General features: G+C 36.9%; 2 protein-coding genes across 2 annotated transcripts; one reads left to right on the top strand and one right to left on the bottom strand.

The window, feature by feature from the left end:
- Positions 1–10,720: 10,720 nt before the first annotated feature.
- LOC121746941 (uncharacterized protein At2g34160-like) lies at positions 10,721–21,111 on the top strand. Its single transcript, XM_042140902.1, has 5 exons — positions 10,721–11,016; positions 11,150–11,207; positions 15,224–15,298; positions 15,339–15,391; positions 21,019–21,111. The coding sequence occupies exons 1-5, from the start codon at positions 10,897–10,899 to the stop codon at positions 21,109–21,111; spliced, it is 399 nt and encodes a 132-aa protein (XP_041996836.1). The 5' UTR covers positions 10,721–10,896.
- A 2,733-nt stretch (positions 21,112–23,844) lies between these two features.
- Positions 23,845–25,434, bottom strand: LOC121748858 (probable sugar phosphate/phosphate translocator At5g25400). Its single transcript, XM_042143407.1, has one exon. The coding sequence runs from the start codon at positions 25,246–25,248 to the stop codon at positions 24,193–24,195; it is 1,056 nt and encodes a 351-aa protein (XP_041999341.1). The 5' UTR covers positions 25,249–25,434; the 3' UTR covers positions 23,845–24,192.
- Between the last annotated feature and the right edge of the window lie 1,916 nt (positions 25,435–27,350).

Here is a 27,350-nt window from a genome sequence, read left to right as displayed (position 1 = left end):
TGAAGGTGAGAGCATTGTCTGCTTCTTCCTTAAAACTTTTTTCATCACCAGATCGTACTTTTGCTCGAAATTTTTTCATGATGTCATCTTGTCTTTGTGCGTTTATAATTTGAGTTCTCAAATCTGATTCCATCACTAAGGTGGCAATCTTTGCTTCCACTGTTTCAGGTGTTTGTACTACTTCCAGCCCCATTTTGTCGAATTCTCGCCATAGTTCTTCTTCTTGAGTGATCGGCTACCACATTAGCTTTTCCTGGGTGGTAGTTTATGTCACAATCGTAATCTTTCACTAATTCAAGCCATCTTCTTTGTCGCATATTCAGTTCCTTTTGTTCAAAGAAGTATTAATCTTTCACTAATTCAAGCCATCTTCTTTGTCGCATATTCAGTTCCTTTTGTTCAAAGAAGTATTTGAGACTCTTATGATCAGTGAAAATCTCACATCGAACTCCATAAAGGTGGTGCCTCCATATTTTCAGAGCATGTACTACTGCGGCTAATTCCAAATCATGCGTTGGGTAATTCATCTCTTGGGGCCTCAGTTGCCGTGACGCATAAGCAATTACTTTCCCATTTTGCATCAACACACAACCCAACCCATTCTTTGAGGCATCAATGTACTACATAATTTGTTCCTGATTCAGGGACTGCTAACACCGGAGCTGTTGTTAATTTTTCCTTCAGTAATTGGAAGATGTGTTCGCATTCTGATGTCCACACAAACTTGATGTCCTTTTTAAGTTGTTGCGTCATTGGCCTAGCAATCTTGGAGAAACCTTCAATGAACCTTCTGTAGTAGCCGGCCAACCCAAGGAAGCTTCGAATTCATTAGGGGTGGTTGGTGATTTCCAGTTTTGTATAGCCTCCACTTTTGTCGGATCCACTCGAATGCCTTCCGCAGTTACCACGTGTCCAAGGAAGTTCACCTCATTTAGCCAAAATTCACATTTGCTAAATTTTGCATAGAGCTTTTCAGTCCTCAAGGTTCCTAATGCAACTCTGAGATGTTCCTAATGTTCCTTTACACCCTTCGAGTAGATAAGTATATCATCTATGAAAACCAAGACGAACTTATCCAGATAAGGATGGAATACGCGATTCATGAGATCCATAAATACATCAGGGGCATTAGTCAATCCAAAAGGCATTACTAAAAATTCATAGTGACCATATCGGGTGCGAAAAGCCGTTTTGGGTACATCTTCTGGCCGAATCTTTAATTGATGATAGCCATATCTTAAATCCATTTTGGAGAATACCCTATCATCTCTGAGCTGATCGAACAAATCGTCTATCCTCGGCAATGGGTATTTATTCTTAAGTGTTAGCTTGTTCAGTGCCCGATAGTCAATACACATTCTTAGCGATCCATCCTTCTTTTTGACAAAGAGTACATGAGCTCCCCATGGTGATGTGCTAGGTCTGATAAAGCCTAGGTCCATGAGTTCATGTAACTGTATCTTGAGTTCTCCCAACTCCTTTGCCGCCATCCGGTATGGTGCTTTCGATATTGGGGCAGATCCAGGTTCCAAATCAATGTGAAATTCCAGTTGTCTATCAGGTGGCAACCCAGGTAGAACATCAGGAAACACGTCTGGAAATTCACGCACGACGTTCACATCCCCGATCTCCATTTTTTTCTTATGTTCCTCATTCAGGTAAACGAGGTAAGCGGGACACCCTTTTCTTATTAATGATGTTGCTTGTAAGGTAGAGATTATGGATTTTCGTTTATTCATGGTGACCCCATAGAAACTTGTTCGTTCTTCGCTTGTGTTTTGAAAGAAAATTTCTTTCTTTACATTGGATGGTGACATGGTTTTCAGCCAACCAATCCATTCCTAGTATAAGGTCAACATCACACATCTTCAGGACCTTCAATTTACTAATTAGGATCCTATGTTCCCCCAATAAGACTTCTATGTTCGAGAAAGTTCGAGTGATTTCTATAATTCCTCCGACGGGTGAGGTTACCTTGATTTTATATTCAGCTGGTTCAGTTTTCAGTTTCAAGGTATCAACACAAGAGTCCGATATAAAAGAATGTGAAGCGCCAGTATCAAATAATAAAATGACAGGTATGTTAAGTAGCATGACCATACCTGCCAGATTTTCTTTTTCTCCCTCAGGCTGCCCCCGCCTCAGTGCGTAAGCCCTGGCCTGTGTTGGAAGCCTCACTTGATGGTGTTGCGGACATCGTGGGGGTTGTTGCAGACCTCTCTGAGGTTGTGCATTTACCGCCCGTAGCTGGGAGTGTTGTCCTAGTGGATAGGGTCATGTACCCCTTCCATAAGATTTGGTTGGACAATTTTTTGCAAAATGACCAATTTTACCACACTTATAACAAGCTTCAGTCCCGGCTCTACATATCCCATTATGTATCTTGTTACAATTGGAGCATGGAATGGGACTTGGCCGGCCTCCCACTGAATTGAAAGTATACTGTCTCGGAAAGTTCTGCGCACGATCTTGGCCATACCATGGTTTCTTGTGTTCATGTTGAGCCCGATTACCATCCCACTTTCTTTTGTCTCCTGGACTTTGAATTTGAGCATGTGGCGGTGGTACACTAGGCATAGGTTTCTCTACTGCCATTGCTGACTCAATGGCCAGCGCTCGTTTAAGAGATTCAGAATAAGATAACCCACCATGGCTTGCTAATGCCATTCTTATTTCATGTCTTAACCCACCATAAAATTTTTCTGTCATTTTCTCCTCCGTGTTAACCTGATCCAGGGCATATATGGACATGTCAGTGAATATACGCTCGTAATCTGTTACTGACATCCTTTCTTGTTTCAGATTATAAAATTCCATTTCCTTATTCTTCCGATAACTTTTGGGAATATATTTCTCATAGAATCCTTCTTTGAATTGCTCCCAAGTCATATTAGTTAACTCATGAGCTCCCATTATTTTTTTCCGTGCCTCCCACCATTAATCTGCCGACCTTTTTAATTGGAAAGGCACACAAATTAAACGCTCTGGATCTGTGAAGTGAAATAAGTTGAAAATGTGTTCAATTGTGCGTATCCAAGTTTCTGCATCCGTCGGATCACCCATACCATCAAATATTGGTGGTTTTTGTTTCAGGAAAATCTCTTCTTTTTTTGATCTGGTACTAGAGGTGGTGGGGGTGGTGGAGTTATTTCACGTTGTTCCTCAAATTCTTCATGTTCGGGTGGTAACACTATTCCGATTCCTCTTCCTCTCCCTTTCCCTCGAGGTCGCCCAACTCTCAACACTCGCACCTATCGCACTCAACTAGAAGAATGATTCAAAAGCCAAGTTATGTAATTAAGGAAAGGAAAGAATAAAGAACGAGAAATCGGGTCAAAGAAGAAAATACGTTATTACCATCTTTCGCTTTTCTGAGCGAAAAGTAACAATAAATGGAGGATTATAACAAGTAGAAAGCAACCAAGTAACAAAACTTAAGTATGGAATCTTGAGGCAATAAGATATTATCATACCTCTTCATAATTTATTTTAATATCACAGATATACATATACTTATGTGGCACGGAGATATGTGAATTGATGAATGTTTTAGTGTAGATGGCCCCTTTCCAATTTACTGCTAGGATGAGAACGTCACCGATACAAAGCCCAGAAGATATGATAGAAGAGTATGGGGAATGTGTTATGCGCTTTAATGAAGATCTAGGAGAATTTCTTGCTCGGTTTGGAAAGCTCTGGAGACTGGCCCACCGGTATGGGGTTGATGATATGGATGGAATTTCACGACTTGTTAGTCTACTACCTTCTACCTGGCAGCAATGGGAAAGGATGACCTCTAGGGATTATATTTTCTATCGCAGGCCACACTTTGTGTACACAGGTGATTTCCTCCACTTCTAAGGGGAAATTCAGTTGTGTTACACTGTTTACGGACATGCCCCTCTAGAGCCATATATATTACCCGGTGACCCCATCCCAGCAGGAGGATCCATACTTCCGGGTTAGCCGAGTATCGTGCCTGGTATGATATCACCTTCTCCTTGGCCTGTTACTCGAGGACATAGGGCACGATATGAGGCTGAGGCATGCCCGTCACGACCACTGTCGGATGAAAGAAGGTGGTCACCAGTGAGGATCCCTGAGGCTCAGACACCTATGGAACATGCTACAACGACAGACACGTAAGCAAAGAGGCACAGACAGGGTAAGGCCCCAGCTTGTACTTCTATCGACTTGAACGATCAGCCATCTACGGTGGGTACTGGTCGTTTACAGCCTCTATCCACGACCCCACGCGTATCTCCAGTTGAGGGGACTTCTCTGGTCTCTGTTTACCACCCGCCGACTTCAGAGGAGCTCCAATTTAATGCCTGGATATTTAGTCATTTTGATGAGATGATTCGTGGACGATATAGGCCAGGAGGGAGTCGTATGACTTCCATCGTCGTTAGCAGTTCTGATGATGAAGACATTGAAGAAGATCCAGAGGAAGAGCTAGAAGAAGATCTGACCTGCAAGTCAGAAGCCAGTGTCATGAAACCTACAACACCTTAGTAGTAGAGTAGATGTGACCACTGTACTTATCCGAAACAGACCCGTTGTGAGACTGTTCGGTTATGCGTTTTTGTTTTGTGTATAGTAGCTACTACTTTTGTATGATGCATATATGGGTACATATATTTCATGTTTAGGTTTTGACGATGTTTTGGATAGTATTGTAATGTTTGTAAAACTATATTTTGTACAAAAAAGTCCTTTTGGTTATCCAAAAAGGCAATTTTCACATGTATATATGTGTGTACATATTTTCAATGACTTCAGTATCCTTATTGTTATTGTTGATTCGATTGTATTGTTAAATAATTTTAGTTCGACACAATATAAATAGCGTTTATTTATTTAATTATTTTATTAATTTAAATGGTTTTATCACATATACACATACACGTAAAGACTTATAAAAAAATGTTTTGTCAATGTAGAATGAGCATGATTGTGACATCCCTAACCCAAAACGTACATCATTTTGCATCATTGCATATTTTATTCCGTATTTCAAAATAAATAATGAATATATTAGGTATAATATAAAGTGTTTAGTATGTTAATTTATTGATTTAATATATTAGGTATAATATAAAGTGTTTAGTATGTTAATTTATTGATTTAAATTGTGTACATGGTTACGTATGCATGGGATAGTAGTGTGTGCATGATTTTATATTATGTACGTACTTTACAATTTGGTATTGCAATTTGGTATGCATGGGAAATGCATGTATTATGCCTATTTGTGTGTGTAAGAATTTTTGTCCAATACTTTAATAGGTAATGTATTTATACTATGTCTAGTTGTTTTCTTTAATATATATATATATATATATATATATATATATATATATATATAAAATTTGATCATAAATGTTCAATATTAAAATTTAATGAGCATGCATGAAAGTATAGTAATTGTGAATGCATGTGTACGTGTGCATGTTGCATGGGAGTTTTTTTTCACATAATGAAGTGAGCTCTACATTATATATTTAGAATATTAAAAGTTATTTTAATTGTAAATCATGTTTATCGCACAATTGTGTGTAGGTGGCATGTATCACCAATGTGTCTTGCTAGAGATATGCCACTTGGAGTAATAACATACTAATTAATATGTATAAGTCGGCAAATAGCCGACGTGCATATATAAACACAAATATACATATGTAGGGGTAGAGATTAAGGGGGAAAAAAGAGGGAATCGGTCTAAAGGGATAATAAGGATTTAGAAATACGTCAGAGGGGTTGAGGTGTCACAGTTTAAGTGGTATCAAGATATGACGACCCGAACTTTGATATAATAAATGTAAGAAGTGACGGCTAAATATGTATATAAATAACAATCGAAAACTGAATTTTATTTTTTATAAACATGAAGCAACACCAAGAAGGGAGATTTACGAAGAAAGTAACGACGGGAAAAGAAGGATCTTTTCCTAATAATTGGAAAGTAAATAAGGTGAGCTTTCTATCCTACATACTAATGTGGATAAAAATCCCAAAGTAATTTCGATATGAGTTTTGGTGAAAATCCAAACTCATGCTCGTCAATGTTATTGTCCCATCATAAATGATTTATGTCTATCTGCCTTGGTTATGCCAAATATGTTATAATCGAATTCGAGTTCAAGTAAGGCCGCAAACCTTGCTTGGACTAGTGTACACAAATGGACCATGAGCCGTTAGCCGATCATGTGACCGTCATGGAAGGTGGCCACCTTCCCGGTACACAAATGTTAAGATATGGTAAAGGAACGTAGACCGCGGTTGAACATAGAATTTTAGCAAGCTCGTGCCTTTTAACTAAAAATCCATGAATGTTGCTGTGATGACGTGACAATACTTTCTAATGTATAATTGTATCTTACAGCACTCTGTTCATTGAGTACTCATGTACTCAGCTCTGTATATATTTCTAAATGTACAGGTTGAGCTGCAAAACGGTGAAGTAAGGGTGTTGAGAGTTGATCACCTTACAGTCTAGTGGAAAGAGTCTAGACAGAGAAATGAAAAGAAAATGACACTCAGGTTCAGGGCAGAAAAGAACTTGCTCTGATACCACTCTGTCACTCCCGCACTACCCAAGGATAGTATAGTACAGAAATTTGTGACTAAAAGGGAAGGGTTAAGAGAAGTGGGGATGAGAAATATGGATGAGCAATGACAAGTACAAATTCAGACGAGAGATTATCAAAATATCATGTACTACATCCTGGGATACTTGAGTAGGAGTTTATATAGGATCAAAAGATGGCGTTATGATACAAAATAAGATTTGTAGCTATAGCTTTCACAGCGGAAGTAAACAACACGGTTTCATGTATAGAGACATAAATCTCAGAGGTCTTGCTAGATCAAACTCAAAAGAACTTTCTCTCAACACCCTTGCTTCACTGTTTTGCGGCTCAACCTGTACATTTAGAAATATATACACAGCTCAGTACAGGAGTACTCAATGAACACAGTGCCCAAAGATACAATTATACATTTGAAAGTATTGTCACGTCATCACAGCAACACTCATGGATTTTTACTTAAAAGCCCGAGCTTGATAAAATTCTATGTTCAACCGCAGTCTACGTTCCTTTACCATATCTTAACATTTGTGTAACGGGAAGGTGGCCACCTTCCATGACTGTCACATGACCGGCCAACGGCTCACGGTCCATTTGTGTACACTAGTCCAAGCAAGGTTTATGGCCTTACTTGAACCTGAATTCGATTATAACATATTTGGCATAACCAAGGCAGATAGGCATAAATCATTTATGATGGGACAATAACATTGACGAGCATGGGTTTGGATTTTCACCAAAACTCATCTCGAAATTACTTTGGGATTTTTATCCATATTAGTATGTAGGATAGAAAGCTCACCTTATTTACTTTCCAATTATTAGGAAAAGATCATTTGTTTTCCGTCGTTACTTTCTTCGTAAATCTCCCTTCTTGGTGTTGCTTCATGTTTATAAAAAACAAAATTCAGTTTTCGATTGTTATTTATATACATATTTAGCCGTCACTTCTTACATTTACAATATCAATGTTCGGGTCCTCATATCTTGATACATCCTAAACTATGACACCTCAACCCCTCTGACATATTTTTATATTAATTAAATCTCTTATCATAAGTAATTTACACGTGTGTCTAATTTATAGAGCACCCAATCCTATACAACCCTATGAGATTTCGATTAAGTTTCAATCAATTATACACATGAAATATTTAAGCATAGTGAAAACATTAATTTAGAAGGACATGTATTTATTAATACATTTCCACAAATCTCATCATTATAGCTCTAAACAACAAAGCATGTATATGACTCAATCAAATGAAGTGTTTTAAACTAACCTTCTAAATCCTTATTATCCCTTAGAGACTGATTCCCTCCTTTTTTCTTAATCTCTATCCCTACATATGTATATTTGTGTTTATATATGCACGTCGGCTATTTGCCGACTTATACATATTAATTAGTATGTTATTACTCCAAGTGGCATATCCCTAGCAAGACACATGGTGATACACGCCACCTACACACAATTGTGCGATAAACATGATTTACAATTAAACTAACATTTAATATTCAAAATATATATATGTAGAGCTCACTTCATTATGTGAAAAAAAAACTCCCATGCAACATGCACACGTACACATGCATTCACAATTACTATACTTTCATGCATGCTCATTAAATTTTAATATTGAACATTTATGATCAAATTTTATACATAATATATATATAGATATATTAAAGAAAACAACTAGACATAGTATAAATACTTTACCTATTAAAGTATTGGACAAAAATTCTTACATACACAAATTGGCATAATACATGCATTTCCCATGCATACCAAATTGCAAAGTACGTACATAATACACAAATTGGCATAATACATGCATTTCCCATGCATACCAAATTGCAAAGTACGTACATAATATAAAATCATGGACACACTACTATCCCATGCATACGTAACCATGTACACAATTTAAATCAATAAATTAACATACTAAACACTTTATATTATACCTAATATATTCATTATTTATTTTGAAATACGGAATTAAATATGCAATGATGCAAAATGATGTACGTTTCGGGTTAGGGATGTCACACGCTCGCCGATCGGCTGACCGCCATTGCAGGCTCCCGTTCGGCGAGCGATCGGTCAGCTCAATTTTTTTTAAAATTTTTCGAAACACTATATATACATGATTTGCCCGTCATTTTCATTCGCTCCAGTCTCGATGGGCGGCAATTAGGGGTCCAACGCGTTTGTGGCATGTCGACTGCATTGCTGATATAATGTACGCATGTATTATCCTGCACAACATGATTGTCGAAGATGAAGGTGTACAACTGACTAGTTGGGCCAATGACGATGCTAATGAAGCTGGCCCAAGCCACGGCGTGGCCGCCCCCAACGTACGAAGGGGGGTACCTCACGATGAAGTCGGCCGCCTCAAGGCACATGCCGACATGCGCCAAGTGGATGCTCATATTCGACTCGAAAAAGATTTAATTGAAGAGTTGTGGGCGCGGAGGACTGCACGTCGTTAGATTTTTTTAATTAATGTAATTTTTTTAATTAATGTACTTTTTTTAATTTAAATATTATTATTGAATTTTTCCGTATTTGTGTCGTAAATTTAATTCCGTATTTTGTGTGATTGTTAATTATTTGTTTTTTATACTTTTGTTTTTGTGACTAGCCTATTGCTTGTCTAGTTGCTTGTCCTAATGATGTGGTAGGTGGAGTTTTTAGTGCTGATGATGTGGCAGGAGGAGTTTGTGGCTAGCCTATGGCTGGCCTATTACCATTGGACATGCTCTTACCGTCTTTCATTCCTGCCCTTTCCCTCCGTACCAAACATAGTCTCCCAAAGAAATCCCTTCCTAGTTTATCAATGCAATCCTATCAGTGAGATGAACACAACCTGAGGGGGCAAACTTGTGCATGAATCCTGCACCAGCCGTCTAGAGAACACAACCTGAGGGGGCAAACTTGTGCATGAATCCTGCACCAGCCGTCTAGATTTCCGTCTCTTTGTATGAGGGCTTCAACCTTCCTCTGTACCCCTTCATTTTTTAAAAATAGCAACTCTTTCCATTTTAGTACGTTCTTTAAAAATAACAACTTTCAAACTTTCTATTTTAGGAAATCTACACCCCTATACATCAATTTATTTATCACTTATACCACTACAATTAACAAATTAAAGTGGACCCCATAATCCACTAGCATTAATTCCATTACATTTTTCTATCCCTCTCTTCTACTTTACCAATTTTTTTCTCACTCTCTCTTACTTTACTAATTTTTCTCCCCCTTTCTCTAACTTTACCAAATTATGCATTAAAACCTGTGTTATTTCAAATGTCCCTATTTTTTAAAAATGGAGGGAGTATTATTTAGACAACAATACTTATGTGCAAGATTCCTATAATTCGTAAATGATTTAAACGGATTATTTATGAAAAGATTGTCAGTTTTCTTCTCTCACAGTCTAGAAAATATTGATAAACTCACTTTCCATATGTATGTGATAGTTATTTTATAGTAATAATTTATTTTTATTAAAATTCTAACCTTTTTATTATTAATGCACATACTTTAATCTAAGATTTATTATCATGAACAATATTTATATTATTTATAAATATACTAAATTAGTTAGATACAAAACCAAATTATTGTTTTACAGAGTAAAGGACAAAACTGGCCCAGAATATATGCTCATTTTACGATTTTGGTCATATACTTTATCTTTTGAATTTTTGCATCCTAAACATTTCAACTTGGATCACAATTGGTCCTACACTAACAATTTCGTCAATTTTTAAACGGTTTTAACCCGATTTTGACCGATTTTGATGGTTTTAACAGTCCCATTCGGGTTAAAACCGTTTAAAAATAGGTCAAAATCGGGTTAAAACCGTTTAAAATTGACGGAATTGTTAGTGTATGACCAATTGTGATCCGAGTTAAAATGCTCAAAATGTAAAAATTTTAAATATAAAATATATGACTAAAATTATAAAATGAGCATACATTCAGAACCAGTTTTAGCCTTTATTCTTATTTATTTATAAGGTAGACATTGGTGTTAGATATGTGATAGTCTAGTTCAAGTAAATTGAAAATAGAAATTAGAACCCTAGAGAGGGGTAAAATCGGGACACTTTACTGCAGCCTCAATTCCTTCACAAGAAAATAGAGTCCATCCCAATTTTGCCAACTACAATCGCTCCTTTTCTGTATCCATATTCAACCAAATCATACATCGAAATCTCGTTAATTTTGTTGCACACTCTAAGATCAATCCAATCAATCGTTGGATTACTTCTTAATTTTTGTAAAAAAATGGAGGAAATTACAGAGGGAGTGAACAACATTGCCATCGCCGGAGATACTCAGAAGAAGAACCGAATCCAGGTGTCCAACACCAAAAAGCCGCTCTTCTTCTACGTCAATCTCGCCAAGGTTTGGATTGTTGGATTTCTCCTCTGTTTTCACGAATTATTTATTTAATTTGTTTCTATGTGCTACGATTACGATACTGAAACTAATTTTGATTTCCTGGATCTGAAATTGAGAGGATTTGAATTGTGTGCAGAGGTACATGCAGCAACACAATGAAGTGGAGCTTTCCGCTCTTGGAATGGCTACTTTTCGCCTTATTTTTTTCGTTATTTATGTTATATGTCTATATAGGTGGTGTTCGGTTTGCAAGATAAAATAATTCCAAGATACAATCTAAGATTGAGTTGTGAGATTATTTTACTCATAGGGGGTTAGCTATGACTAATTATTATCCATCTAGGATTGAGTCGTGGGGTTGAATCTCATGAACCAGACACACTACAAATTTAATCTCGGATACAATCTTGTAAACCGAACACCCTCATAGTGTTTGTTTTATTTCTGCATCCTTTATGTTTGAGTTCTTATCCATGATTGAGTCGAGAGATCATACTGGATGCACTAATATATTGTCAATGATATTGGATTAGATTTTTGTTTGGCTATTATTGATGTTAAGACTACTAGATTCTATGAATGTCTCTGGAAATACTGTTGACCTTCTGTGTTATGGTACAAAACTACATGCCCGATTCATTTCGGTCTGTCTCTTCGTTAATATTTACCCTTATGTTTGTTTCAATCTATTACTATCAGTGTTATTAATAGCGTATGGCAGCTTATGGCGGTCGGTCAAAAAACCGCCATAGGGATATGGCGGTCGGCATGGCGGTATTATGGCGTAAATGACGGTCGATAAATTAACAAATAAATAAAATATAATACATAACATAAGATGCAAAAAAATTAGAATAGTTATAGGAAAATTAGAAAATTAAATGGTGGAAGACAATAATTATGGAGACGCTTTCATCGAGTAGAATAGTTATAGGAAAAGAGAGAGAATTATACAGTGGAATTAATCCATGCATCGAGTAGAACAATTATAAGAAAAGAGAGAGAATTAAATAGTGGAATTAATACAAACTGAGCATCCACAATAGTGGATTAGTGCCTGCCCTAGCCACATGCTAGCGGCTAGGGCGGGCGTCTAGTCCACTATTGCAATCGGCTAACGGTAAGGACGAGCGCGGAGCGGACGAGAGGTTGGGCATGGACTAACCGGCTAGCCGATCGCTGGCCGTCTATTTTGCGGCGAGCAATAGGCTACCCGATTTATTTATTTATTTTTATTTTATTATTTATACTCTATATTTACAACTTATTCCACTTCATTTTTTTTATATTTGATAAACACCAATAATTAAAATGAATTAAATCGTATTTGTTAATTTATTTGTTGGGTTAGAGCATTGGCTAGGCTATTGTTAGCCTATTGCTAGGCTGTTACTTGGCTAGGACAGTGGCTAGGCTGTAGGAAGAGTTTTTGGCTAGACTATGCTAGTCTTATGCTATTGTGGATGGTCCAAGTAGTAGTAGTACATAAAAATTTTCAGTTATCTTGAATCGTGAATGAAAATCTAGAATCTGGAGCCTTGTGCGTGTGGAGACTGGAGAGACGATAACTTGGATTGACAGCAGCGGTTATGGTTTTGAAGCCAGAAACTCCCATAAACCCTATAAATAGACTGTTTATAATGGCCAATGGGCTAGGTTACATGTCACGTGGGCCGGGTAGTGGGGTAAGTAGGGTCATTTTACAAGGCAAAAAGGCATCTCGACCGCCATGAAAGCTATATCCTGCCACGGCGCTTCGCGAATGGCGGCCGCCATTCAAAAAAGGGAGTAAATTGCCATATCACATGGTGGCGGTGGCGTTGGCGTTGAGCCTAGAAACTGCCACCGCCATCCACCACGGCGCCGCCATCTTCGCTTTTTAATAACACTGATTGCTATCAATCATGCTATTGCTTGATTTAAAACAACCTTAACTCTAGGAGATGCGTACAATTTCTGGTTTGCCGCTTTGCTGCACTGCTCTTAATCTTTCATTTATTACTGGTGTATAATTGCATTTATTAAAAAGAGAGGTACATTGGACTTTCTAAGACATTAGATGTTGCTAATATTGACTCTCTTGTGGTAATTTAAGTTGGCGAGGTCTATGTGTTTTCTAGTTTTCTAGTTTCAATACAGTCAGAAGACTTTATTTAAAGGATCATATAATTATTTAGGGATATTGGTTTTAAAATCATTTACAATTCAAACTATGCCACATAAGTTTTACAGCTAACCATGTAGGATCAAACTACTACGAAAATTTTATATTTGGGTCAGATTGGGAAAATTTTGCCTACTTTCAAAAGTTTATGATTTTTAAGATCACTTTCAAATTTCGTGGGAAATACCAAAATTCACCCAAAAAAGTTTATGGTTTATTAGGACCAATATCCCAATTTTTTACGAGTCCTATCTTTATAAAGCATGGAGGAGGGATAGCTGCTCATAATCACCATATCACTCACTTTATCTATGCATACTGAATTACTGATATAGAAAATTGGGTGGTGCATAGTGTAAGAAGAGTTTAGTACTAATATTCTTAGGCAAAAAGGACAAACAAAAAAGTTCACATGATGATTGTTTGCTATACATTATAGTTAGGGGTGGGTCGATACGATATTTTGTATCGGAAATATTGTATCGTGTATCGTATCGAAAATATCGGTATGAAAGAATTTCATATCGTTATCGTATCGAAAGTTTCGATATATCTAAATCAATATCATTACCGTATCGATATTTCGATCTATCGTACCGAAATTCGATATATCATTCAGAACGATATATCAAAGATTGATACTTCAATATCGTATCGAAATTTCAATATATTTCGATATATACGGTATATATCGATAATTCAATATGTATTGATTTTCAATATAATTCAGTATATCAAAAATATCGATATATATCGTATATTCGATATAAAACGATATATTGCGGAATAAGGAAATTCATATCGTTGTCGTATCGAAAACTTACGATACGGTATTGTATCGTATCGAAAATTACGATATACCGAAAATTCGATAATTTTTTGATATTTTTCAATACGTTACGAGTGATATATCATTTATTCGGTATTTTTCTCTAGTCCTAATTATAGTTATACATGTTAGGGATGTCAATCGGGCCGGCCCTACTCGGGTTGTGGGTCAATCGGGTGCGGACTAATCGGGTTGTGAATTCTTTCGGGTTGTAAAAGTTAAACCCTAACCCTAAAAGCTCGGGTTTCGACCTAGATCAGCGGGTTAATCGGGTTGCTATAGATAAGATTAACTTGCGATCAATCCAATAAATAATGATGAAAATTAGTTATATTCATAAAATGTAAAATATTTAATTATAATAAATTTGAGATATATGGTCAAAGTCAATCATAAACATGATCAAATATTAATATTTGAGATATTTCGTGAAATTTTAATGCATGTTTTAGAAATTAAAATATTTTTTTAAGTGAATTTGAAGTTTTTAATTTATTTATCAATTATTATATTAATAAAAATTCAATATATAATTTGTTTATTTAATATAAAACTGAAAGTTATTTTTTTAGTTATCTATATTATAAAATTAATCAATGAAGTGTCGAATTAGGAGTAAAAAATAGAATAATAGAAATTTCATCGGGTTTTCGGGCCAGCCCATGGGGATTTCGGGTCTAGCCCTAACGGGTTACGGGCTACATTGACATCCCTATATGCTGTGATGCAAAGATCCAGTTCAGCAAACTTCCATTTATAACTAGCATCCTTGACCATTGCATCAAAAGTGATCAAATTTTAAATGTTATCTAATATTCACGCCAGGAGTATCACCACTCTGAGCCTGAGATTAATTATATTTTTGGTCTGTCTGGTTTGGCCTTCACTTTTATTTGTGTACATGCTAGATGATTTGGGTCTTCTATTTTACCTGAGGTGTTAGATCTAGGTTTATTGAGTTCCTCCACTTGTTATGGCATTATGACTTATGAGATCACCCCCCTGTCCTCCATAGATCTGAGGAATTGTAGTGTGATAGGATTAAGTTTTTTATCTCCTGAATCCTTGATTATTGTTTATCTTGTCGTTGAGCCATGTACTGTGGCCCACTCGCAATGCTATTGATAGTGAATTCTGAAATCATTAACTGAAGGTTAAAAGAATTATGAGTTGCACTTTATCAATATTGCTAATTGGTCATTTCCATATATTTGCAGCCATTTCAACAGTTTTCAGTGTTGCTGAAATCCTGAAGAACAATGGATTTGTTTTACCATTTCATTCTTGGATCTATAAGACCTTATCTAGGCATATTGACGTAAATGATTTGACACACTGCAGAAATCAGAGACGAGTCTAGAGGACGACCCATCTCAAAAGCCAAAGTAAGTTTATAATTATATACCAATTGTACAGTTGCAGCTTAAATGCGATTAAAGATTTCTAAAATGCAGTTAAACGGTCAGTGTCTTGGAATGAGAAATATTTTAAAGAGACAGCATCCTTCCTTCACCTTACTAATTCTGTTCTGTCAATCCTGAAAAGATGCAGTCCAAAGCATGATGAAGAAAGTAAAGATGGAATTTTCTGTAAATAGCAAGAGTATTGAATGTCTCTGTTTTTCATTTGTTGCTTAAAAGAGATGATAGTTACACTATTATACAAACCATTCGAAACATCTAGAATTGCTCATTAATCACATGTACTATCACCTACACTTTTTGCTTTAACAAACTAAATCAAGAATAGCCATTCTTCATCAATCCTTGGCCTGCCACGTCCTTCCAAGTCCTCTTGTGGTCCAAGTGCACAGCTGGTGGTTTAGCAACGGCTCCAACATTATCTCGTGCTTCATTTGCTTTCACGTGCTCATCAATCAGCACATCTTCATGCAATGTTGCATTGCATGCTCTCTCATCCAACACTTCACTTTGCACTTGAGGATGATCTCCAACACGCCCCTTCAATCCGAGTGAAGCTAATGAAACTAAACAAAGTTTGTTCCTCAGCTTGATGAAAGATTGCTTACTCAACGGCTTTGTAAAAATGTCAGCTATTTGATCCATTGTAGGAACGTGTCTCAGCTTTATCTCCTTAGTTAAGACCTTGTCTCGAACAAAGTGAATATTCAATTCAATGTGTTTTGTTCTAGCATGTAGAACAGGATTTGACGCCAATGCAATGACACTCATATTATCAACCCAAATAACCGAGCCCGACTCCTCTGAATCTTTAGTTCACTAAGCAGCGAATTAACCCAAGAAACATCAGAAGCAGCAGCAGCAAGACTCCTATACTCAGCCTCAGTACTAGATCTAGCAACAACGGTTTGCTTCTTCACACACCAAGATATCAAGTTCCTTCCATGGTATGTGCAGTATCCACTGGTTGATTTTCTATCATCAAGATCTGCTGCCCAGTCAGAATCAGAGAAGGCAGAAACAACACCATTCGACTTATGAATTTGAATTCCATAATCCAAAGTTCCAGATAGATATCTAAGAATTCTTTTAACGGCCCTCCAGTGTGTATCAAGTGGAGAAGACATGTACTGACTAACCTTGTTAACAGCAAAATTGATATCTGGCCGTGTAACAGTTGCATATTGAAGAGCTCCCACAATGCTTCTATACAACTTTGGATCTGAAACAGGATCTCCAATGTTTTTGCTCAATTCACATGATGAAACCATAGGAGTTGGACATCCTTTAGGTTCTAGCATGTTAGCTTTCTTTAAAAGGTCTTTGATGTATGAAGATTGGCATAAATGCAATCCATTATCTGCCATTTTGACAATTTCAACTCCCAAAAACAAATTCACCTCCCCAAGATCTTTTAAAGAAAAGTGAGAATTGAGTTGAGAAATAACCTTCTTGATTGAAGATGAAGAATTACCAGTAAGTAACATATCATCGACATAGATGAGGAGATATATAACATCACCATCCCTTTGTCTGAAAAACATAGAAGCATCAGCCCTTGATTGAGAGAATCCCAAAGAAATAAGGACTGAATGAACTATCAAAAACCAGGCTCTAGAAGCTTGTTTCAAACCATAAATTGTCTTGTTCAATTTGCAAACCAAGTGAGGGCCACCTTGCTCAAAGCCTATAGGCTGCCTCATGTAAATATCTTCTCTCAAATCACCATTTAGGAAAACATTGTTGACATCAAGGTGATTGACAGAACATCCAAGTGAAGTAGCCAAACTGAGAATGAGCCTTATGGTCGTAGGCTTCACCACTGGACTAAATGTTTCATTAAAATCAAATCCAGGTCGCTGGGAGAATCCTTGAGCAACAATTCTTGCTTTGTGTCTAACAATAGCTCCTGAAAGGTGAAACTTGATTCTGAAAACCCAAGTGCATCCTATGAGGTTCTTGCCAGGAGGTAAGGTGGTTAATATCCAAGTTCTATTCTTGAGGAGGGCAACGATTTCTGCTAGTATGGCAGCTTTCCAAACAGGAATTAACAGAGCTTCAAGAGCTGATCTAGGAAGTAAGTGAGGAGAAATGGCTAAGGAATATACTTTGGGCTTGAATATTCCTGCTCTGGCTCGGGTGATCATGGAATGAGTAAAAGTGGTGGTGGGAGAAAGTGAAGCTGAATCTAAATTATGTGAAGGGAATGAAGCTAAAGTGGAACTGGTGGGATTAGAATTATGATCAGCATCTGGTGTGCTATGAGATGGAGAGACAGGTGCAGGAGCTGAATGTGAAGAACCTGAATGAGATGGTGAATCATGGTTCAGAAAAGGAGGAGATGGTGGAGGTGGTGGTGATGAATCCAGATGGAAAGATGGATTTAGAGAAATTACAGGAGAAGAGGAAGGTTGACTGAATTGATGCTGAGGGTGTGAAGAAAAATCTGCAGAACTGACAACAGAGGAATTAAAAGGACAAAACCGATTCGTCAAAAATGATGTCTCTTGTGACTATGACTTTTCCATCAGGAAGCAAGGATTTATAGCCTTTGTGAAAAGGACTATATCCTAGGAAAGTTGCCCTTACTGACCTAAAATTGAGTTTATGCTTATTATATGGTCTAGTGAACGGGTAGCATAGGCAACCAAAGACTCTCAGGAATGCATAATCTGGTTTTTGAGAATACAACCTTTCATGAGGGGAGATGTTTTTGATCACTTTGGAAGGCATAAGATTGATGAGATGAACTGCAGTTAAGAATGCATCATCCCAGAATTTTGGAGGAAGGGAAGCTTGGGATAAAAGAGCTAAACCTGTCTCTACAACATGTCTATGTTTCCTCTCAGCAAGACCATTTTGTTGAGGAGTATAAGGACAAGAAACTCTATGAACAATCCCACATTCTTTCAAGAAGAAAGATAGGCCTTGAAATTCACCTCCCCAATCTGACTGAAGGATTTTTATTTTGGAATTAAAGGAAGTTTCACTCATTCGTTTGAACTGTTTGAAGGCAGAATATGCATCACTTTTGTGTTTTATAAGATATATCCAAGTAAATCTAGAGTATGCATCCACAAAGGAGATGTAATACCTAAATCCATTTCTTGAAATGATGGGTGAGGGACCCTAAAGATCACTATGTATCAGTTCAAGAGGTGAGGGAATAACAGTAGATGAAGAAGAGTAAGGCAGTCTGTGAGACTTAGAAACACAGCAAGGTTCACAAAGTGAAGGATTCTTCATTGAAACAAAAGGAATATTACAACCATTTAAGGCATGTTTTACAACGTCTAGAGTAGGATGTCCTAGTCTATTGTGCCACAGAGAAAGATCTAGACTAGTTAACAATTTGCAAAACTACTGTTAGAGTTGATACTTTGAAGATTCACTGAGTGGACAGCTGGAAGATTTGGAGTAGGAACAGGACTGGAGCTATGGCTTCTCTTGATTGGGGAATGATCTATGACTCTTGATTGGGGAATGATCTATGAGAAAGTGGTACAAGCCTTGGTCAAGGGTTCCCTTGAGCACGATTTCCTTTGTGCATTGATCCTTAACAAAACAGAAAGTTGGGTGAAATTCAAAGAAAACAGAATTATCTTTGAAAAATTGGGACACACTTAGCAGACTCTTTGTGATATTTGGAACATGAAGCAAATTTCTAAGATGAAGTTTTCTAGAAAACTTAGGGGAATGAGATTGAATAACAGTTTCACCAACAATATTTGCTATAGACACAACAGAACCATTTCCAAGAACAAGATCTTTACCCCTATAATACTTTGAGCTGATGTTAAGATTGCTCAAATCATTTGAAACATGGTGTGTTGCTCCTGAGTCGGGATACCGGCTGGTAGATGAGCTTGCATCAAAATTATATTCTGAGGAGTTCCCAAGAGACAGAGGGGCCGATGGAGCTCTCAGAAGAGACTGAATAACGTGAGCTGAGGGGTTAAAATAGCTTGATTGCTGTTGTGGAGGATTTCCTCTGATCTGCATTTGCTGAGGAGGAGTGTAGTTTTGTTCGAACCTGTGCCAACACTTTGCAGCTGAGTGCCCAGGCTTCTCACATTGCTGACAAATAATCTTATTTCCAACTCCTCTTCCAAAACCTCTTCCTCCACGGCCTCCCCTCTGATTTCTAAAAGTACCTCTACCTGTTCCAGAATCAAATTTGTTGCCATAAGAAGAAGAATCTCTCTTCTGTCCAGATTGTTGGATCAGATTTAGTGAAGGCTAAGAACCCTCCACACTTGCAGCATGAGATCCAGTAGTCTCCATCCTTGACTCAAAGCTCAAAAGGAAAGAGCTCACATCAGCTATAGACCATGGCTCAGACCTGGAAGTCACAGCACACACGGCTGGATCATAATCCTGTCCAAGACCACCTAAGAGGTGCAAGATCTGCTCACCATCTGATATCCTGCATCCAACAGAGCCAAGAAGATCAAAATATGATCTCATTTTACTTAAATATTCACTCATAGGCAATTAATCCTTCTTGAGGTTCTGCATTTGTTGCCTATACTGCATCACTTTTGCAGTTGAACGGCTAGCAAAGTTGGTCTCTAAAGCACTCCAAATATCCCTCGCAGATCTGAGGCCAACCACAAGAACAAGAGCAGCCTCTGAAAGAGAAGAAAGCAGCCACCCAGCAACTCTTCTATCTTGCCTTTGCCAAGTAACATATGTTGGATTCAACACCATGGTTCCTTCAGCTGGATCTGGGATCATTTGGGGAGGGGGATTGGCATTTCCTGTGAGAACATTCTCCAGACCATATCCATACACAGCAACATCAACTTGTTGCTGCCACATCAAGAAATTCCCATCTACAAGCTTGACAGAAATGGGTGGCAACGGCCACGCCAGAAAATTGGCAGTGCTGAAAGAGGAAAAGCATTGGCATTTGAATCGTTTGATTCTGCCATTTTTGGGAAGAAAATAAATTTAAAACAAGAGGCAGGAAGAGACAGGATCAAAGAGATCCTGCTCTGATACCATGAAAAGATGCAGTCCAAAGCATGATGAAGAAAGTAAAGATGGAATTTTTTGTAAATAGCAAGAGTATTGAATGTCTCTGTTTTTCATTTGTTGCTTAAAAGAGATGATAGTTACACTCTTATACAAACCATTCGAAGCATCTAGAATTGCTCATTAATCACATGTACTATCACCTACACTTTTTGCTTTAACAAACTAAATCAAGAATAGCCATTCTTCATCAATCCTTGGACTGCCACGTCCTTCCAAGTCCTCTTGTGGTCCAAGTGCACAGCTGGTGGTTTAGCAATGGCTCCAACATTATCTCGTGCTTCATTTGCTTTCACGTGCTCATCAATCAGCACATCTTCATGCAATGTTGCATTGCATGCTTTCTCATCCAACACTTCACTTTGCACTTGAGGATGATCTCCAACAAATCCAATTAGATTATGTTTCATTGGCCAAAATTTGAGGCAGTCGTAGCCAAAGTGATTGAAATGGTGATTTCGATCTAGATGAATTAGATGGATGGGCTAAACATGCTGCTAAATAATTTTTGACGAAGTTTCATAGATTTCCTTTGTATATATTTTGATAATTAGATTGAGATAGTTCTGGGAAAGACACAGAAATTTGATGAATTGATGGCAGCTGCTGCAGAGGAGAGAGCAGGAAACAGTGAAGAGCAAAGTTAGAATTGTGGTTGATTTATCTTGGGTTTTTGTTATATGAGGAGTGAGGACCTTATATTTGAGCTAATATTTGAATGCATTTTCCAAGTTAGAACTCCTAGTTGTAGTCAATCTAGGATTTTGAGTACAGTCAATCTGGCAGCTGTGAAGATTCTGTGTTAACAACAAAACATTCAACTTCAGTTCAAAATTCAGTTTTCTTGTCACAATCTTGTAATATGCTCACAAGCACATTCAAAATAAGTAGTACTCCTATTATTCGATGACAAAATATGCTCACAAGCATACGCATGATTGCCATCTTGATATTTCACATTTACTTCAAAATTCCCTTCATAAAACAAGGGTCGTGATCGAATTTTTTAGATTATGATATTTTTTATATGTTTCACAATTTTTATGTGGGATATATAATTATATTACTATTCATGAATAGATTAAACTACCTTAATTAATTGATTAAATTTTATAATTTCTATCGTAATTTATTTTGCATCAAATGGATCAGTACAGGTAACTAAATTTAACGTTGACACTATAGGTGAGGATTAGATCCAGAATGAAGGAACCATCCGTCAAGGAAATATTTGTTTCACGCTACGTTATTTCTATTTATATGTCTATCTAAATATTACTAATGAATATGTTAATTTCCGTAAATGAACCTACAAATATTCGAAAAGTCGTAGAGAAAGCATATTAATTTTAGATGAATAGTGTAATCGTGAAGGACATTATATAGAACACTTCCATGGAGTGTTTAAAAGAAAATTTCGTTCTGTTGTTTTTAAAAATTATTTACTATAACGTACTCACTAAATTTTTGTTCGAAATTTGGATTTTATTTTTGTCGTACCAAAACTCAACTTTTTATTACTTGGTCAAGTTATCACCGAACTTTTTAAGAAAAACTTATAGACGTGTCAAAATATGTGAGATCGATTGACAGTCCATGTCTTAAACAATATTTTCATTGGAAAGCTACTGAGCTATGAATTTATTTGTTTATAGCGTAACGTATGAATTCTTAAACGCAACGTACTACTTATGAAATGTCGTTGTGGTTAAGTTGTAAACGTAACTACTACTTTCCCTGAAAGAATCAAACTCGTGAACAGAACTAGTAAATTATTGAAATATTTCACGAGAGTTGCCGTTAGCTTATATAATCGTCACACTAAAAGCTTTATCAATCTCTTCTGGCATCAAGGTCTAATTATAAACTGTGTGCTTTATATGAAACTATTACAATATTAAACACGCGAGTTATTTTACAAGATAGTTGGTTTAGTCTTATTATCATTTTTGCAAAACAACCCCCGATTTGGAGCGTCTCACTTGTAGCGGGATGGAGGGAGTATTAATTATTACTCACAATAATATCATTCTCCTCATATTGGATGCTATCATTTCTTTTGCTTTCCAACGCCATTATTACGTGAATTTATCCTAGTAAAAAGATAGTACTACTAGTAATAGGGGAGCTCTATGGTGCCACCATAGATAGGGTAACACCATACCACCAATATAGTCTGTTAGATCTCATTTATGGACGCCTAGGATTAAATTTTGTGAACAGAACACGGATTGCACTCTAATGTATTAGATATTGCAGTCGTGGTAAACTGCAATATTGTTGTGGTAAGACTGCAATATTCAATGAATAACACTACAATCTGATAATGTAAAAATTAAAAATTTTCTATTTTACCCCTCCAAGTTTTTAATTGATTCAGCATAATGCTGCCACATGGCAACTTGACAAACACACGATTTTTAGATCCAATGGCCTAAAATGGTGGTATGATGTCATAATAAAGAGTGTTGTCATTTTAATACATCTCAATAGTAATATACTGATATAAAAGTTTGTTCAATCTAAAAAACAAAGCGAAGAACACGGCGCAATAGTTGATACTACATTTCAATTGTACAAGTCTTCCTTCAAACAGTAAATAAGTACTCCTTCCATCCAATTAAATATAAAATATTTAATTTTCGACGTGAGATTTTAAGTAGTGTTGTTTTTTAAGCTAATGAAGAGAGAGTAAAATAAGAGAGGAAAAAAATGCAGAGAAAGTGTTGTTTTCATTTTTAGAAATGTACTCCCTCCGTCCCGGACTACTCGCACATTTCCTTTTGGCACGGAGATTAAGGAATGAGTGTATAGCAAAGTCAACAATTGCGGCTGTAGGTGATAATTTTTACTAAAAATGGAAAGAGTGCAAATAACTTGGGACGCCCAGAAAGGAAATAAGTGCAAGTAGTTCGGGACGGAGGAAGTATCATTTTTAATGAGATAGTCCAAGAAGGCGACCGTTTCATTTCTAATGGGACATATGATGTTGCCAGACTCAAAGCCCAAAATCTTTGATAAAACATGTATTTGTATGTAGACGGAAATGATTAGATATTTGAGCTACTCAGGCAACTCGTTCATTCCGGCAGATAGTAACATAGCGAACCCAAAATAGTGAAGCTTATGACTCTAAGAATAAGATAGTAGATAGGTTATTTATTCTACTACTAAACTACCCTTTAAGAATGCCGTACAAGTTGAGGATTATCAACACTGGACTAGAATTAGCCTCACCTTACCTTATTAGACACTCAATCTAAATGTTTATAATAGTAGTAATTGTAACTTTCTTGTAAAATGGAGTAGCAATTTATATTAAAGTCGAACACTGCCAACAAAATCATGTAAATACTACCAATAATAAGTACTCCAGAAACTAAGAATAAAACCAAATCTGAATTAGAAATGCATAAGCCATAACAAGCAATCAGGCCAAGACACAGTGTTGAAGATGTGTAAAGGAGGAACCTTGATTATACCCAATTCAACCTGAACTACTCATCCAGATTCAATCACAAAATCAGACATGAGCAAAAACAAGAGATGACAAAGAGTATATGTTTAAAAATGGGAACAATACATATAAGAAGAAGGTGGATGTAAAGTAACAGAAGCTAATCAACCATGGCTCCATCCCCATACTCATCAACATCAAATCAACATCCTTGCACTTACTCTAAACTCATCCTGCAAAAAAGATCACCTCATTTATCCAAAAACCCCAATCAATTCTGCGATTCATTCTTCCTTCCAACACCATTGGTTTCCCCGTCCCTCTCCTCCAACAGCCTCCCGGCCTCCTCGTCCGCCTGCTGCGTTGTCTTCTGCGCCTCCTTCACCTTCATTGCCTTGAGCTTAGCGTGATTGTAATACCCCACACCTAAAAAGGCCAATCCATAGCCAAACAAGTTGATCGGAGTGACAGTGTCCTTGATCACCGACCACGAAAATGCAATCAAAAGCCAATCCTTCACCACACCAGCCACATTCATCGTCAGAGCAGAGGTCTTTCCAACCAGCAAAAACACCGCCAGATTTAGGGCAAACGCACACAGCGAATTGCTCCCGAAAATCACATAATCGAAATGGAAACTCGAATTCTCCTTCAAAATGGGGAACTCAACGAAGATCCACGGGATGAAGAGGAAGGCCAAGCAGCAGGGGGCGACGTAGTAGAGAGAGGTGATCGGATTGAGCGTGATCCCCTTTGAGGTGAGCAGGATCTGAATCATAACCAAACGCGTCGCCTCGAACACAACCGCCCCCAATTGGAGAAGAACGCCCCAGGAATCGAATTTCGCCTCACCGTATGCGGCGATCCCGACGCCGATCGAGATGGAGATCATGTTGGTCATGGTTTCGGAATTGTAGGCGTCCTTTTTGAGGAGGACGCCGATGGTGTAGACGGCGACGGGCATGAGAGCCTTGAGCATCTGGATGAAGGAGACGGAGAGGAAAATGTAGGCGGAATTGGAGAGCCAGAGGGAGAGGGAGTAGAGGAGGCCGATGGGGACGACGGATTTGAGGTAGAGATCCCAGGACATGGTGACGGGGTCGACGGCCTTGAAGACGCGGACGAGGAGGAAGGCGAGGGAGGAGCAGAAGGCCATGTGGATCATGGTGAGGGAGATGGGGTAGGGCCAATTGTACAACTTCCGATCCAGGATGTACTTGTTGTAGATGATGACCATGAAGGAGAGGAAGATCCAGATGGCCACGTAGGTGTAGGAGAGGATGATCTTCTTCAGAACGCCCTCGCTCAGATTGCCGCCTTTCCCCATTTCTCTCTGATTCAACTCTGTGTGTGTGTGTGCGTGTGTGAAGATGATTCAGTTTGAAGAAGAAGAAGAAGAAGAAGAAGGAGATGTGCTGTGATTGATATTTGTATTTTGGTGGTGGAATTTGTGTCAGGGAAATTGGGAATTAAATATAAGAAATTGAAATCCTTAATAGGTTACAGATCTCTATGCAAACGTTGTCACATGTTTTTGATGTACAAGTGTGTAACACATCTACCAAATGCAATTTTTAAAATTTTCTTATTTAGGTCGATTTTTGACTAAATTTTGTTGATGAAGAGTTAATAGCCCTCGCCCCACGTTTAAGTAACTTCGACTAGTCTTATTCCATATAAATGGTAATTTAGTTTGAGTAATTTCTGAGTGCCTTTATGAATAGTAGTATAACTTAATTTGTGGTCTTATTGTTATACTCTCCTTGTTTTTTTTGAGATAAAACGTAGCAAAGCCTAATGCTCGAACCAAAAAGTTAGGCGAGCAAGACAATAAGCAGCATAAAAATAAAAGAAAAGGACCACCCACTCTGCTAAAAGTTTCAACCAAAAGATAATCACGAAACAAAACTGAGCAAAAGCAACTCACAAACCACACACTTTGAAAGCACAACAAGGCAACGAGAAAAAACATACGAAAGACCTCAAGCAGCTATAGCCAAAAGATCAAATCCTATAAACACTCTTTCTGTTTTAAACGATTAACTTTCTTTCTTAGCTTATGTCAATAAACACTATTCTTTTTTAAAAATGAATCCATCCTATAGAAATATGTTAATTGGGGCGTCCTAATTTTAATTCGTAAAATTATGAGACATGAGTTTCTCAATTAAAGATTTGAAATTTGTGCCTGTAAGTTATAATCTCTCATTCTTTTCAGGTAAAAGGATATTAACCTGATGTTAGTAGTGGAGTAGTGATTGTATTTGTATTCACATTTTTGTTCTCTTATTCCCGGGTTGTAGCAATTATTTAAAATTATAAATATAATACTACTAATTATTTGCACCCTTCCTCGACAATTTAAGACTATTAACTCATTATTCCAATTGTTTTTAACGGATTTTAATTAATGATATATGGACCATATCTTTATTCAAATAGTTCTTTCTGTATAGTCTATTCAACTCCATCGTAGTCACACGGTTTTCGTGAATCCAAATTCATATCAAATCACTTCAAATTAATTAAAGTAACCACCCAAAAATACGTTAGAAAGAAGTTGGCATTTCTCTCAAATTCTTCCCACCCAAATGGAAGATTCATAACACAAACGCATAGAACAAATTAATGCTTTCATTTTAAAAATTAAATAGGCAAACCAAATCAAGTAAAAAAAAGGAAGACAACTTAAATATATACATCTATGATTTATTCAGGAATGATATGCAACCGACCTTCATAGCGCCATTATTTTAATTTTTATTATGATTTCGATATATCAAATCTTATAATTGGCATAATTAATTTTATAAATTGCATAAGGTTAACAATCCTTTTCTTCTTTTAACTTGAAATAAATGAATCAAAATAATAAATCAAACTTTAATTAATATTCTCTCCGTTCCATAAAAATAGACATTTTGAGATTATATAAATTTGAATGCATAATTGGTAAAGTAGGTTAAAGATATAAAGAAAAAATGACCAAAAATAAAAATAGATTATTTTTATGAAACATACCAAAATGGAAAGAATGTGTATTTTTATAGGAGGGGGGAATATATAATATATAAAATGAACCATATCAATAATCAGTTTTGATATATTAAAGGTTTAACAATTCAACTTTCGATCACTCCGAGTCTCCGACTACTTTTCCGTGTGCTCGGGAAGTGCTTGAAAATTATTTAAAATGCTCGGAAATTTTCGAGTACGTTTGGTGATCATAAATGTTTGTTTGGTAAATATTTTCTTTATATAGTGAAATCAATTTATAATTTATTTCGGGACATTCATTTTAGTCAAGTATAATAATTATACCTACAGCATGTTTCCACTTACAACAACACATTAGGAAACAGGCCTTCAAAGTTCAAATTATAAAAAAAATTGGTGTTTCTTAAAGTAACAAATTTAGAACTGAAAAAA

The sequence above is a fragment of the Salvia splendens genome, chromosome 9, assembly GCF_004379255.2.
Source record: "Salvia splendens isolate huo1 chromosome 9, SspV2, whole genome shotgun sequence".
Classification (NCBI taxonomy): Eukaryota; Viridiplantae; Streptophyta; class Magnoliopsida; order Lamiales; family Lamiaceae; genus Salvia; species Salvia splendens.
This window is presented reverse-complemented; position numbering and strand designations above follow the sequence as displayed.

Coding starts and splice junctions, on each gene's coding strand:
- LOC121746941 (XM_042140902.1), top strand. CDS start 10,897: ATGGAGGAAATTACAGAGGGAGTGAACAACATTGCCATCGCCGGAGAT. Junction 11,017..11,149: donor TCTACGTCAATCTCGCCAAG/GTTTGGATTGTT, acceptor AATTGTGTGCAG/AGGTACATGCAGCAACACAA. Junction 15,392..21,018: donor GACCCATCTCAAAAGCCAAA/GTAAGTTTATAA, acceptor TTTGATAATTAG/ATTGAGATAGTTCTGGGAAA.
- LOC121748858 (XM_042143407.1), bottom strand. CDS start 25,248: ATGGGGAAAGGCGGCAATCTGAGCGAGGGCGTTCTGAAGAAGATCATC.